This window comes from Schistocerca gregaria, chromosome 1, assembly GCF_023897955.1.
Source record: "Schistocerca gregaria isolate iqSchGreg1 chromosome 1, iqSchGreg1.2, whole genome shotgun sequence".
Classification (NCBI taxonomy): Eukaryota; Metazoa; Arthropoda; class Insecta; order Orthoptera; family Acrididae; genus Schistocerca; species Schistocerca gregaria.
The window spans coordinates 863,487,832-863,501,685 of NC_064920.1; the positions used below are offsets into that span (position 1 = coordinate 863,487,832).

At 42.5% G+C, this 13,854-nt stretch overlaps 1 protein-coding gene across 2 annotated transcripts in view; it reads right to left on the reverse strand.

The window, feature by feature from the left end:
• LOC126272925 (uncharacterized) overlaps positions 1 to 13,854 on the reverse strand; it is a 331,098-nt gene that overhangs the window by 98,065 nt on the left and 219,179 nt on the right. For both annotated transcript variants that reach the window (XM_049976217.1, XM_049976226.1), the window contains exon 3: positions 1,481 to 1,635. In XM_049976217.1, coding sequence (XP_049832174.1) covers positions 1,481 to 1,635 — 155 coding nt within the window. The remainder of the gene's footprint in view (positions 1 to 1,480; positions 1,636 to 13,854) is intronic.

Genomic DNA, 13,854 nt, shown 5'->3' on the forward strand with positions numbered 1-13,854 from the left:
TTTTCGTTGCATATATTAATTTAGTATACTGACGGACAAGTACCTTTACCATTTTGTTTTCTTGGACATGCAGATTCATATGCTACAGCATAGCTTAGTAACTCAGTTTTACTGAACTGGTCACGGGAGTACTTCAGCTTATTCTGAAAATAATAATAATAAATTATATATTGCAGAAGTTCGAGGGTGGTCGAGCAACAGAAGTTGGCTACCGTTTTATCCCATCTGTCATACGGAGTGTCCCTCTGCTTTAGAATCAGGAGTGACCCTCCCTTTTTAAAACAAAACTCTGTCACATCCACTGTGGTGTATAAACAAGACATCAAAGAGGAGGTGTTTCATGTTAGTATAGGGGCGGTGGGAGAAAAAAGGGGGGCGGGAGAAGATAAGGTGTCAAACACGCAATTGTTAATACAGAAGAATTTAAAAAAATAGTAACTGAGAAAACACATCGTCGCTTGTAGCTCTGCCTGGTACCCTGCCCACGGAATGTCTTGACAATTCAAAGACGTACGTTTTCAATCTTCTTACTACAGATAAAAACTGCATATTTCTTTGAAAGAGAAGTATCCGTCTCTGGAAAAGATGTAGAAAACTGACTGCACGAGTTTTACTTCATTTGTAAAGAAACAGTTACTTTTCCTCAGCAGAGAGAGAGAGAGAGAGAGAGAGAGAGAGAGAGAGAGAGAGAGAGAGAGAGAGAGAGAGAGAAACTGAAATGTTGCATTTCATTGCCGTGAATTCTGTGTGAGAGTTTAGCTTTGAGTGGGAATGAAGAACGTACAGTAGACTTACCCGTTAACTGCATTTCTGGCAGAGTATCTCCATTGATCTTATGAGTTAAGTACTTCCTTTTCATAACGTGTAGCATTTTTTTTTAAATGAACTAACTTTCATTAAGTGGAATAAGAACAGTTTTGATGTTACGCTGCATCGTTATCGAACACTCAATGAACAAAACCGCTGTTTCGACCATCTTTAGGACAGTCCTCTTCGGAGAGGCTAACCTGCAGTTAATCGGCCGGAACATACACGCTCCGAAGACGGTAGGAACTTCCATTTCGGAGCTGTAGGTTCATAATAACGTGACCTAGCATCAGAAACTATTTTATTCAAATTGACACTGGCCGTATGTTAAGTTTAACTGCAGCATTACTGTATACACACGTACGAGTTTAGAGAAAATGTCCATTCGTACAGGTGTTACAGCAGTTAAGACATTTACGTCACTGCACGCTGGGAATTTCTAAGGAAAAAAAGCCATGAACAAACTTGTTAACAGGTGAGATATTCAGACACATCCATGTCTCGTCGCGGTTTAAAATAAGACTACGAAAGGGATATCAGGAAAAGAAGCAGTCTGGGAAATTCTAGACCAACGGCGAGCGAGATTACGCGCAGTTCGATGCAGCTGTATCGTGTGTCTTCCGAAAGCAAAACGAATGAGAGGAGCAGGCCGGGGCGGTCCTGGAGCCCTCACCTTGAAGTTGCCGATGCGGTCTGCGACCATGCCGGCGAGCGGCGGCATAACGATGGCCACGACCGGAGTCACCGCCGACATGATGGCCGTCTCCTCCACGTTGATGCCCAGCTCGCGCATGTGGATCGTCAGGTACGGGTACAGCACGAACACCGCTGCAACACACAACACAGGGAGCCCTCCTGAGACTGCGGCACTTTCTCAAAGAGCCGACGAGTTCCAGCCAGTTTCAGGAAATAAACACCGTAGGCAACGCTAGACAAGCGGCGAACGCCACGGCAGAAAGCTGAAATTAAGAATGTGTTTGAACGACGCATCGCAGTCTACCTGGTGCTAAATTCAAGCTTAGCTCCTCTGCGACAGGTCGCCAGTATACTGCAGAATGCGCTACTCAGACCTGTACGCGAGTACGCTGCGATGGTATGGGGTAACGCCGCGAAAAGCATGTGAAGAAGTTCCGAATACTGCAGAACCGAGCACTAAGGGTGGCACTACGTGTGGAGCGCCATCAAATGTTGAGACGTCCACCAGCCCACCCCCATACCGCCCTCCATGTTGGTACACATACATCATGCAGTTGCTGTATACTATTGTTCAGTGTAGGGAAGCAGTGTTTATAAAAATTTTATCCATTTGTTGCATCCTTGAGGCCCCGCTTCGCGATGTACGCTCAGCGGTTGGTGGCGTCAGCATTCAGAGATTAAGGCAGGAAAGTTAAAGTTGTTATACATTGAGCGATAAGAAAGTCACTGTATACAATGCTATATAATAATACTAGATGAAAATTGTAGCTAAGAAAAACTTGTCACTGATAATCAGCATTAAAAAAAAAGATACGCCGATCTTAGTTTTTGAAAATTATTAAATTTATTTTTGGCTAAAATATATCATTTCGGCTTTTCGAGAACGCTTCAACGAAACTGGGCGATCCTTCTCTACAGGTCCTGCACAATTCTAAGATCCATACGTTCGGAGGAAATATTACATCACAGAAAGAGACGAGTCAGGTCCCGCTACCTGACGACTCCAACCAGCATTCCAAGCATGAGGGACTTAAAACAGGACAATCAAAAGCGAAGACCCGGTTAAGAAGAAACAATCAACAATCAGAGGCCAACCACACGGATTGAACTCCAGAAAATAACAGGGAAGAAGAAAACCCATCGAAGACAAAGATTTGTTAACATTTTCTTCACTTTATTGGAAAAAGCACCTTTAATTTCGCACCATCGTTGCCCATTGCCGGCCGTTGTGGCCGAGCGGTTCTAGGCTTTTCAGTCCGGAACCGCGCTACCGCTACGGTCGGAGGTTCGAATCCTGCTGCGGATATGGATGCGTGAGATGTCCTTAGGTTAGTTAGGTTTAAGTAGTTCTAAGTTCTAGGGGACTGATGACCTCAGATGTTAAGTCCCATAGTGCTCAGAGCCATTTGAACCATTTTCGTAGCCCATTCCCGGCTGCTCCTGAGAACTGTCTCGCAATCTTTCCACACCGTCCAGTCAAATTTGTGAGACCAATCAAAAAACTGAATAAGCACCTTTTGTGGAGCGAGACGTGCAGGAAGAGAGCGAGTGAGGTTGAGTAAGCCAGCCGACTACAGTACCGTGCCCAGCCGCCATAGGTTCCTCGACTGATATAAATAGTGCGAACAGCCAGATCGAGGCGATCCCACAGATTCTCGATTGAGTTTGAATGCGAGGAGTTTGTTGACCAAGGAAGTGCGGTAAAATCCTCCTAGTGCTCTTCGAACCACGCACGCAGCTGTGTGACAAATTGCATTGTCCTGCTACCAGATGAAATCCTGCACACGAGAAACGTTCTCTATGTAGCGATGGACACGGTCCCCAAGGATAGATACAGCGTGCCTTCCGAAAGCACAAGATCACCCAGGGAAACATTCCCTAGACCATAATGGTCTCTCCTCTGGCCTGGACCCTCCCGACAATCCAACGGCATTTGCCCGATGTAGCATAAAATTGGATTAATCATCAAATGCCTCCTGTAGACGTCCATTTCCGGTAATGGCGGGCAAATTCCAGCCTTCGCCACCGATGAACAACAGTCAGCGTACGTGCTTACACCAGACGGCGGCCGTGGAGACCATAAGCAGCACAAAGTTATCTGTACGGAGACACGGTAGCCTCTCGGTTGATCTTGGCAGTTGCTGAACATTTGGACGTGTATTCGCCCGTACACATCCCGGCAGCCGTCGTCCACCCCTGTAATCTATGACCCGGTTTTGGATAGTGTCATTTTGGCTATGAGCGGTACATTTCAACCACGGCGGCACATGAACAGTTTACAAATTCAGTTTTTTTGGGGATGCTTCCACTCATAGCCCTAAAGCGAACGATGTCCTTTTGCACTTCAGATAAATCGCTCCATTTTCCGTATTACGACAACGACTGCACAGTTTCTTTCGCGTTCCCTCGACACACTTTACACTCCCTCCACTGCTGATGCCACTACCTGCTATTTGTGAGTGATTGTGCACGTTGACGTCGAACAGAGCCGGTGGTCCCATTAATTGCGCATGTGTATTACACGCCACTGATAGTGTTATGTAAACAAGGAATAACAATCCCCGCCAAGTGTTAGTGTGGATCACGTCCGATTTTTAGTCAATACCGAGCCGTATTGCTCGCTTCGACCTCTCTGAAGCGTGACCGTGTTTGCATCTCTGCCAAAGTGCGGCTCGGCGGCGGGACGACAGCGCCTGCGCGTCACAGTCGGGACAGAGTGCTCCCAAAAGCACGGCCTGTTGCGTGAGGCGGAACTGATACCAGCGGGACAACGGTGCCGCTTTGCTTTTGGAGAGCTGTGTTGCTGTTTTGGCAGGAGCGTACTTGGCTGGCCGGTGCGAGTTGAACACCTAGAGCCAAGAGGAGCGTCCGTTATTCGTCTCTGGTGACACACACCCTATGTCCCGAGAAGCAAGTCTACGAGACATGACCTTGAACCTTGCGTTTGTTACTATTCTCCGCCAGTTGTCAGCGTCCTGTTCCTGTTGTTACACTTGTGACGAGCAGTTTTAGATCGTTTTGCGTCGCAAACTTTGCTGCCTCGTACTGGTGCTGCTATCTGAACTCTCCTGCAGTGTTTTGAATACCGGTTGACGTGAGTTTTATGCAAGTCCTTGCGGACTTCCATTTGTGCATAGTTATTGTGTTTATGGCCGCAAAGCGTCCTACCTGAATTTGTCAGATGTTTCTGAACTTTTATACTTGGTGGGCATCAAGAAGTTGATTCCAAGAAGGAAAAAGGGAAAAAAAAGAAGCAGAGAGAGAGTATATTAAGTTTAAGGCTAAAACCAACTAGTAGTGAAATGCCGAGCGAGCTCGTGAGCTTCAACCGACATTCCCTACTATTTAAGTTGGTACAGCAATAAGGGCCGTAGTTTACATATTATAGTGAGTTGTCCTTAGTAATTTCAATTTTCTTGACATTGTATTTGGAGCTTCCTGTATAGATACTTATTTAAGCTGCCTTAACTAGTCACTGTACGCTTGTTACGTCTTGAGGTGATGGGTTTTGATCACATTCTAAACGTGATCGGGAGTTTAACTTCCTGCTCTCTACTATGAAGAAATAGCTTTAACGACCACTAATTTGCAGGCCGGGTTATTGTAAACCATTTCCCTTAGTGGTAAGGGTTTCCTGAAACTCTTCTCAAGCCACAACTATGGCCTTAGCGCTATTTGTGAAACACTTGAAGTGGCTATTTAAGCTCGCAATTAATATTATAAAATCTACAGATTTTACTTCATGAATTAAAAGTAAGCCAAAGTTTTTTTTATTTTTAGTAATATTTGAGGAAATTTTACGCATTTGATATTGAGAAGTACCAAGCAAACCTATGGTTAGAATAGGCCTACGTTCGGTCGCAGCTCTTGGTTGGCTTTTCTTTCTGGCTGAATATTGGTTTTTATATTATTCGGTCAGTAATTAATCTAATTTTAGTATTTTTTATTATTGATTTCTGTAATGCCCTGTCTGACCCGGGTGTGTGTCAGCTTGCTTTGGCAGGCCATAGTGCCACTAGCCGATCTATCTGCTTTCGTACTGGCGACAAAGTTACTGTTGCTTCATACTGAACTTCGCGTAATTTAATCAACTGATTTTAGCACTGCATGACTGTATTCCCCCTCAGATTTTGTCGTTTCATGTATGAGTCATTATTTTACCAAATCATTTAATTTTAAGGTTTTAAGGCAAAAATTTTATTCTGTAATACTTCCATCAAGTTAATTAATTGAAAGTTACCGATTTTAATTTTTTTTTAATTTGTCAAATCAGTTAACTTCACGGTTTTGAAATAAAATGATTAGACTGAAATAAAGATAAGCTTGTCTGGTTGAATTAGTGTAAAGTAAAGTAAAAGCACGTAACTTCTAAGGTGGTGGTTTGGCAATATACCTTCTGTTCTGATTGTCTCTGTAGATTGTTTGCTATTTTTATTAATTAAAAAGGAAATTCCTTGACATTTTGCTGTAACTTTTTTTCAAATAAATTGCTAGGATTGTTCCTGAACTGTGAATCATTCTGTGTTTATCCCCTTGCGTCAGCCATCCCATTCCACAATCGAGTGTGCTGAATCACTGTGACGCCTGTTAAATAATGCACTAAATATCTCACACTTTATACATATCTTGCACAGAATAGGTCAACACTTCAGTTCGCACTAATAAAATGGCTCTGGGCAACTTTCACGGTGACAAACGCAGCAATGTCTTCTCCACGACCGTATTTTGCTGTAAGAGTGCTTCTGTTTATCAACAGTTACCTAGTTTTAAGAAACTTGGCTTACGACTACGAAGCTAGGCATCCAAATGGTTCTCGACATTCAGTCAACATGTGAAAAAGACACTTAACACGCTGGCAGTTAAATTTTGAGAACCGCAACAACGATTGTTCGCGAAATCGTCGCATAAAAATGGAGCAATTTAGCACAGCTCTTTCAGCGCAGCATTTACTGGCGTCAGCTATTACCTAACAGGAAAACACTTACTCTCTGCCCTACCAAGCACCAGATATTGTCGACACTTAGGCCGTGAGCTGCAAGCCACTCAAATCTAACAGACCGAACTGACGAATAATTATGAAAGGTGACAACCTCGTTACGAAATTATATCTGTAGCACAAGAAATATCTGGTTGCTCAAAACGTCCTCGTCATCTATTTTAAACTTAAGTATCTACGAAACTGCAGCTCCATCAGTCAGACTTGTCCCAGCTTTAAGAACGCTGGTAGTTTGCTAAATTGCCTCTTTTTTGAGCGGCTCTACACAGAGAAACGTGGTGGAATCAGTCTGGCTCTGCACACTCAAATTCCTTTGAAATGAATATCAAAGGCCATCCATCTTGATGGAGAGACTCATTTTCCAGAAACCACTACCACTACACGTGAATAAGAGAATAGCTCTCAATGGTTGCTTGAAACGACTCACAACTGCTTCCTTGTCGTTTATTACTCCTACACAACTTGTGCTCAAGACTATTTTACAAGAGTAGCACGGTTGAGAAACTAAACGGATACGACAATGAACGTTTTCTGAACCAGACACGTTGCAATACATCGCCTAGCCTGTGTGACGCACCGCTCATAGCTAGGAGCGCGCGGATTCGTGACACTCTCCCGCGAGAAACAGCGCTGTTCTACGGCGTCGCGAAGGACGAGGCAACGAACGTCTCAGACTGACTTTTGTGTCCCCACTAGCGTTTAACTCATGGTCGCAACCTTGTTCCCTGACGTGCCACAGTAATAACGTTTCCCAAGCGTTTGTCTCATGTCCTATGCGGCCCCGTGGGAAGTGTCTGCCTGTTCCCATGTGACAGCTGAGTAGTGGTCGTTGCAGATTTGCTGGTCCGTGTATCTAGTTGTCAGACACGCATTCACTTTAGTCCATTACCTCGAGAGCGGAGGCAACAGTTTCCATTTTTTTTTTTTTTTTTTTTTACACAAAGCTAATTTATTTCTAGTGAACATATAATCTTTCAACAATGCACACACATCCACGATAAGCAGCAGACAAAGATGTCTTGTTATAGGTTTGACTTTTTTTATCTAATGGTGTGTGGCGGAGGGTATTTTCGGTACCACTATCTCATCCCTCCAACCCTGTTCCACTCGCGAATAGTACGTTGGAAGAATTATTGTCGGTAAGGCTCTAAGGCTCTGTATTGGCTCTAATCTCTCGAATTTTCTCCTCGTGGTCAATACGCGAGATGTATGTGAGGGGGGGGGGGATGTAATATGTTGTCCGACTCCTGAAAAGTGCTGTCCCGAAATTTCTGTAGTAACTCTCTCCGTGACGCATAACGCCTCTCGTCTGCCAATGGAGTCTGTTTAGCATCTCCATAACGCTCTCTCGCCAAGTAAGCGATCCCGTGACGAAACGCGCCACTCTTCGTTGGATCTTATCTATCTCCTATATCAGTCCTACCTGATAAGGATCCCAGATAGATTAACCATACTTAAGAATCCGGCGAACAAGCGCATTGTGAGCCACTTCTTACGTAGCTGAGTTACATTAAGATTCTTCCGATTAATCTTAGTCTAGTATCTGCTTTTCCCCACTATCTGTTTTATGTAGTCATTCCACTTAAGGTCGCTCTGGATACTTACGCCTAGATATTTTACGGCAGACGTTGTTTCCAGCTGTTTGTCATCAGTGGTGTAGCTGTACAGAACTGGATTTCTTTTCCAGTGTATGCGTAATGTTTTATATTTATTTACGTCCAGAGTCGACTGCCAGAGCCAGCACCATTCATCAGTTCTCTGCAGGTCGTTCTGCAAATTCTTACTATCTTCTGGCGTTCCTACTTTAGTATAGACAACTGCATCATCTGCGAGTAAGTCGCCGAAGTGGCATCAAATCTAAAGACTTGCACCAGGCGAACGGTCTAGCAGATGGGAGGCGTCTATTTGCATCAGCGAATAGCCTTAAAGAGCATCAGACGCTTCCTACTAGATCATTTATGTACATTTTAAATAGCAATGGTCCTATCACACTTCCCTGTGGTAGTCTGGATATTACTTTTATATCTGTCGATTTAGTTCCGTCAAGTGCGACAATTCATTTACAATTTTTATAAGCTTTAAATACTTAAACCTAAATACATCACATAATTTTACACACTTTTATCACCACATAACTTTATAATTCGTGGCAATTAAAAAAACACTATGCAGCGGAACTACAAACTCTCATCAAAACAGAAAACAAGTAATTTCATGTCCATTTTGCATTATACTACTTTCATTCTGCATTTAATACATTAAAATTAGAACTAATTTATGACATGCTATCAGATTTACATAATTAAGAATAACTCCATGTTTTGGCACAGTTTCACCCTCTCACTTCATTAAATGACGTGTTTGCACGAAATATGAGACATACAAATACTTGTCTGGCACTAGAAACATAGAAACTGAATGGTTTCTTCATAACAAATAATGACTTACTTTGCAGTTGTTCTGAACATCTTTATAACTTAATTCTACTATGAAACGTTTTGACTGAAGTACATCAGCCTAACATTATTTCTGCTGCTGTGCTTTAAATTTAAATTACAAACTACCTAGAAATGCTCGTTTTCACATGACTTGTATTTCAATATTCAAGGACTCATTACAAGCACACCCTACATTATTTACTTAAGTGCAAAGTCATGTACAGTAATTATATGAAATTATGTAACCAAGTAATTTAAACCATCTGAAAGTGCTGAACGCTGCCTTCTCTTTGCCGGGGAAAGATGAGTCTATAAATATACTGACTTGTCTTTGTGATTTTGACATCACATACATTTTTTTCCATAGCTGATATTTCCATGGTGTATGGCCATATTACTTTACAACTGGTGCTTCCACAAAGACATGCGCTTCTTTTACCAGCACCTGCGCAATTCCCGGCGCTCCGTACACGTCTTCCTGGTCTCTGTTTAGCTGCTGTTGTTCCTTCGCATTTCCACATCACAGCGGCATCGCCAGCACACAATATGGGTAGTTTAGAATGGTTGGAATTTCTGATTTGTCAGGTGCTATCCAGTGATTTGTCCACGTACGAAGTAACTGGGCTCTCTTAATCGTTGTATACTGCTGATATTGATTCTCTACAGAGAACACAGAGCACTCCCCGCTATCAAAAAGGGAAACTAATCATTAGGTGTGATATCCGTACTTCCTATAATGTTACATTACGGATTTTGTATGCTTTGAGTGAAATAAGATTCGTTGCAGATAATCCGTCAAAGTAATAAAATATGCGCTGCTGAAGATGGTATTTCGAGCGATACTGATACAGCATTCTAGCATATATGATCGATTTCTAAAAATGGAATTCTAGAAACTCTGACTGCTTACGCAGTTTTTACAAGGGAACCTCCCCATCGCACCCCCTTCAGATTTAGTTTTAAGTTGGCACAGTGGATAGGCCTTGAAAAACTGAACACAGATCAGTCGAGGAAACAGGAAGAAGTTGTGTGGAACTATGAAAAAATAAGCAAAATATACAAACTGAGTAGTCCATGCGCAACATAGGCAGCATGAAGGATAATCTGAGCTCAGGACCGCCGTGGTCCCGTGGTTAGCGTGAGCAGCTGCGGAACGAAAGGTCCTTGGTTCAAGTCTTCCCTGGAGTGTAAAGTTTACTTTCTTTATTTTCGCAAAGTTATGATCTGTCCGTTCGTTCATTGACGTCTCTGTTCACTGTAATAAGTTTAGTGTCTGTGTTTTGCGACCGCAGCGTAAAATCGTGCGATTAGTAGACGAGAGGACGTGCTTCTCCAATGGGAACCGAAAACATTTGATCGCAAGGTCATAAGTCAACCGATTCCAGAGAAACACGTCTGATATATTCTATACGGCATGTGCGTCACATGACAGGAATGTGTTGTCGACCCACCTAACTTGTACACTTGGCGAATGGGTAAAAAGATTCTTCTACCTTGCCCGATTTAGGTTGTCTTGTGGATGTGATAATCACTCCCAAAAAAGTGATAAAAACTTAAGAGTTTGTCACATAAACTGCAACAAATGAATTGTATGAATATAAAGATTTTACCCGAGGGAAGACTTGAACCAAGGACCTTACGTTCAGCAGCTGATCACGCTAACCACGGGACCACGGCGGACCTGATCTCACGTTGTCCTTGATGCTACCTACCTTGCGCATGGACTACTCAGTTTGTATATTTTGCTTATTGTTTTCATAGTTCCACACAACTTCTTTCTGTTTCCTCGATTGATCTGTGTTCAGTTTTTCAAGGCCTATCCACTGTGCCAACTTCTAACTAAACCTGAGGGGGGTTCGATGGGGAGGTTCCCTTGTTAGAATCTTTTCTCTCTCTTCTGTTAATCCAACCCGGTATGGGTCTCAAAGAGATAAAATACACGAAACAATTAGGTGGTAAGACGGTTTTGTGAGCTACCTCCTCGCTGGTGAATCTCATTCTGCCACTCCTACCGCACGGCAAGTTTTACGTGACTATTTCCACCTTAAGTGGCTTCTATGATGTGTGTGTCATTTCTAGTTGTGGTTGGTTTTGGCTGGAGTGTACAAACAGAGTTACTATACGCCGTGTGAACACTGCGTCAGTGCAGCTGGTTGCCGCTTCGGCGGCTCTGGTGCGCGCAGCCCGCGGACGGCAATGCGAAGTGCACCGCAGAGAGAACAGGTCGGCCGTAGGAGTTCTGGTGCAGCGATCGGCAAGCGAGCAGTGTACGGAGCTCGGCCGAGTATAAAGAGCGTGTGCGTGTGTAATAATCGTCTAGGATTAAGTTTCGTGGACACTCAGAAATACTACAGCATTGGTTCAGGGAGTTACCTCAGAAACATCTGTCTACCAGTGTGTGTAGTTCATTGTTGAACGTGATTGTGTGTTAAGAAATAAACGGCAATGTGAATGATTTTTGGTTCAAAAATAATTATTACGTGAAAATTCACAGTAGTGTCAGATTTAAATACTTAGGTCAAAGAAACGAGAAACTGTCATTTACTTAAATTTAATTACGCTGAAAGGCCCACTTTCAGTACGGTAATTCGATAAGCGCCAGAAGTGCTGCTTGGCTGAAACGCAGAAGACATTTCTAACCCGAACATTAAAAAATTCGTTGGTTCATATTTCGTTATGTGTAGTGACTAAGTATAGAGTTATTTTCAAGCTTAACACCTGGAAGTTAGAAGTTATGAGCCACGAACAGAGGACATCTAATAAAAGATTACTTTCAACCAAGGCACCCATATCATTAAGGAGGGAGAAGAAATTTTGGCCAATCGAACAGTAGATGAATTAGTCAACAGACCATATGCTCAGTTACTTGGCGCAAAGAGCTGGCGAGAGATTTTATTTCAAAATTATATCCATACCAATAAGTTTCATTATACATGCACGAGACAGAACATTGTACTCGTCGGAATCAGAGATTTCGTCGTATTTCAGGCTTTACATTCCGCAGGCTGTTTAATTTCCGATATCGATCCGCATGTCAAGACTACACAAATATCAAGCGGATCTAAAATAATATTAGCCTCGGTTCAGTATCAGTATATTTAACAAGTATCGACGTATTAGTGCTCTCAGTAGACCCTGTCTCATTTTGTGTTATTAAGGTAAACATAATTTAGTCACCATGATGTGAAAATCTGAGGATTTTCAGCTCTTAGTCTTCAGATATTACCCCAGTTTTCAGAATCTGGTTTTAGGCTTCACTATCGTGACGTATATGGTGTAGACACGAGACAGTTGATTTGTCGAAACAGAAATGTCGCGTTCGGCTGCACCATGTGTTCGCAATTTATCCGGAGCTCTTGTTTCAGTAGACGACGAACACATTTTTCAAGCAGTCATTCCTCAAACGCAACTTAGTACTGGACATACTTTGACAGTCGCATAGTTTCCGGAACAATAGCAATGTGTCTCCACTTGTACCTTCTCTGTACACCACTGGTAGAATGCTTCAAAGAGCTATTCTTACATCCCAACATCTGTTTCGTCTTCTCGGCATTGAATGTGAGATCATGTGCTTTCGTTCATCGTGACTTCGTTTACCTCCGTTTCCGCGCCCATACGACGTCTCTGATTAAAATGCTGGAGGAATTTTTCAACAGACCAGTTACTAACAGTCGAGAATGTATGAACTGGATACACATGTACCGAAGTACTGGGGTCCCACCTATCACAAATATTCTGCATACCTTTCATATAGGCTTCCTCTGTGTATGACAGTTACGAGCTACTAAGCAAATAGTTCAAGCAATTATATTCTAGCCTAACATACATATTGTATCACAATTGATGTTGGGTGGGTAACGTGTGAGCATTATTTTCCTTTATGAACTTACTTTCGTAAACGTTTCGTTTTCAATCTAATGTCTCTGAAATAAGGAGTGGGACGTAGGCAATTTGGACCACACAACCTAGGCAAGGAGTGAAGGAGACAATGTACATTACAGTCGGTAAATAGCAGTGTAACTTACAGAAGGTGCTCAATATCATATGCATGATGATGGTTTGCGGAATCCTTGCAAAGATTGACGGCATATCACATATGACTCCGGCTGCTACTTTTATTCGTACCAGGAGACCTTGTGGTGACATCACTGGTGTGTCTTACACGACGGTTTTCATGTACCATCAGAAATGAATGTCCAGTGAGTGCGGGGATTAGGGGTTTTGCAAGGCATCAGGAGGTACATAAAATGTATCTAAGTTGGTAGCGGTCATATTGTGCATCTCCTGAAACTGAATGAAGCTGGTGTTTACTGTCAGTAATGTACAGTGTCTCCTTTACTCATTGCCTAGCTTGTGTGGTCCGAACAGCCTACATTCTCCTCCACATTTCAGAGATGTCAGCACGCAAACGAAGCGTCTTCGAACCTAAGTTCATTAGCAAAATATAGTCACATGCTACCCATCTACCGAACACCACGTCTTGTAATATACGTTTTGATGCATCCTGTATACCATGCTTCTCTCTCGATAATGAGAACCACTGTGCGTGTAATGTGTGATCAGCAGTGTATATAGAAAAAGCATATTACTAAAAAACTAAGCTTTAGTGAACGCCATGAGCATATTTTTAAGATATACATGGTTCTTAGTGACTTCTTAAATTAATTCGTAGCATAGAGCGTGTGTGGAATTACAGCAGATTGAATGGAAACTTCTTTCGTGAATATTACATTAGTAGTTACGAAAATCTATTTGTGACTTCACGTTCAGTTTCTGGTTGTCTGTATGATTATGAAAAAGAATTTTCCCTTTCAAACTGAAGACAAGTTTGTAGATCTACTGCTCATATAGTTAAAAGATTCTCTTCTCTTGTGTACTCCAACATAAGAAAAAATAAATGCTGAAATTTTTAATAGC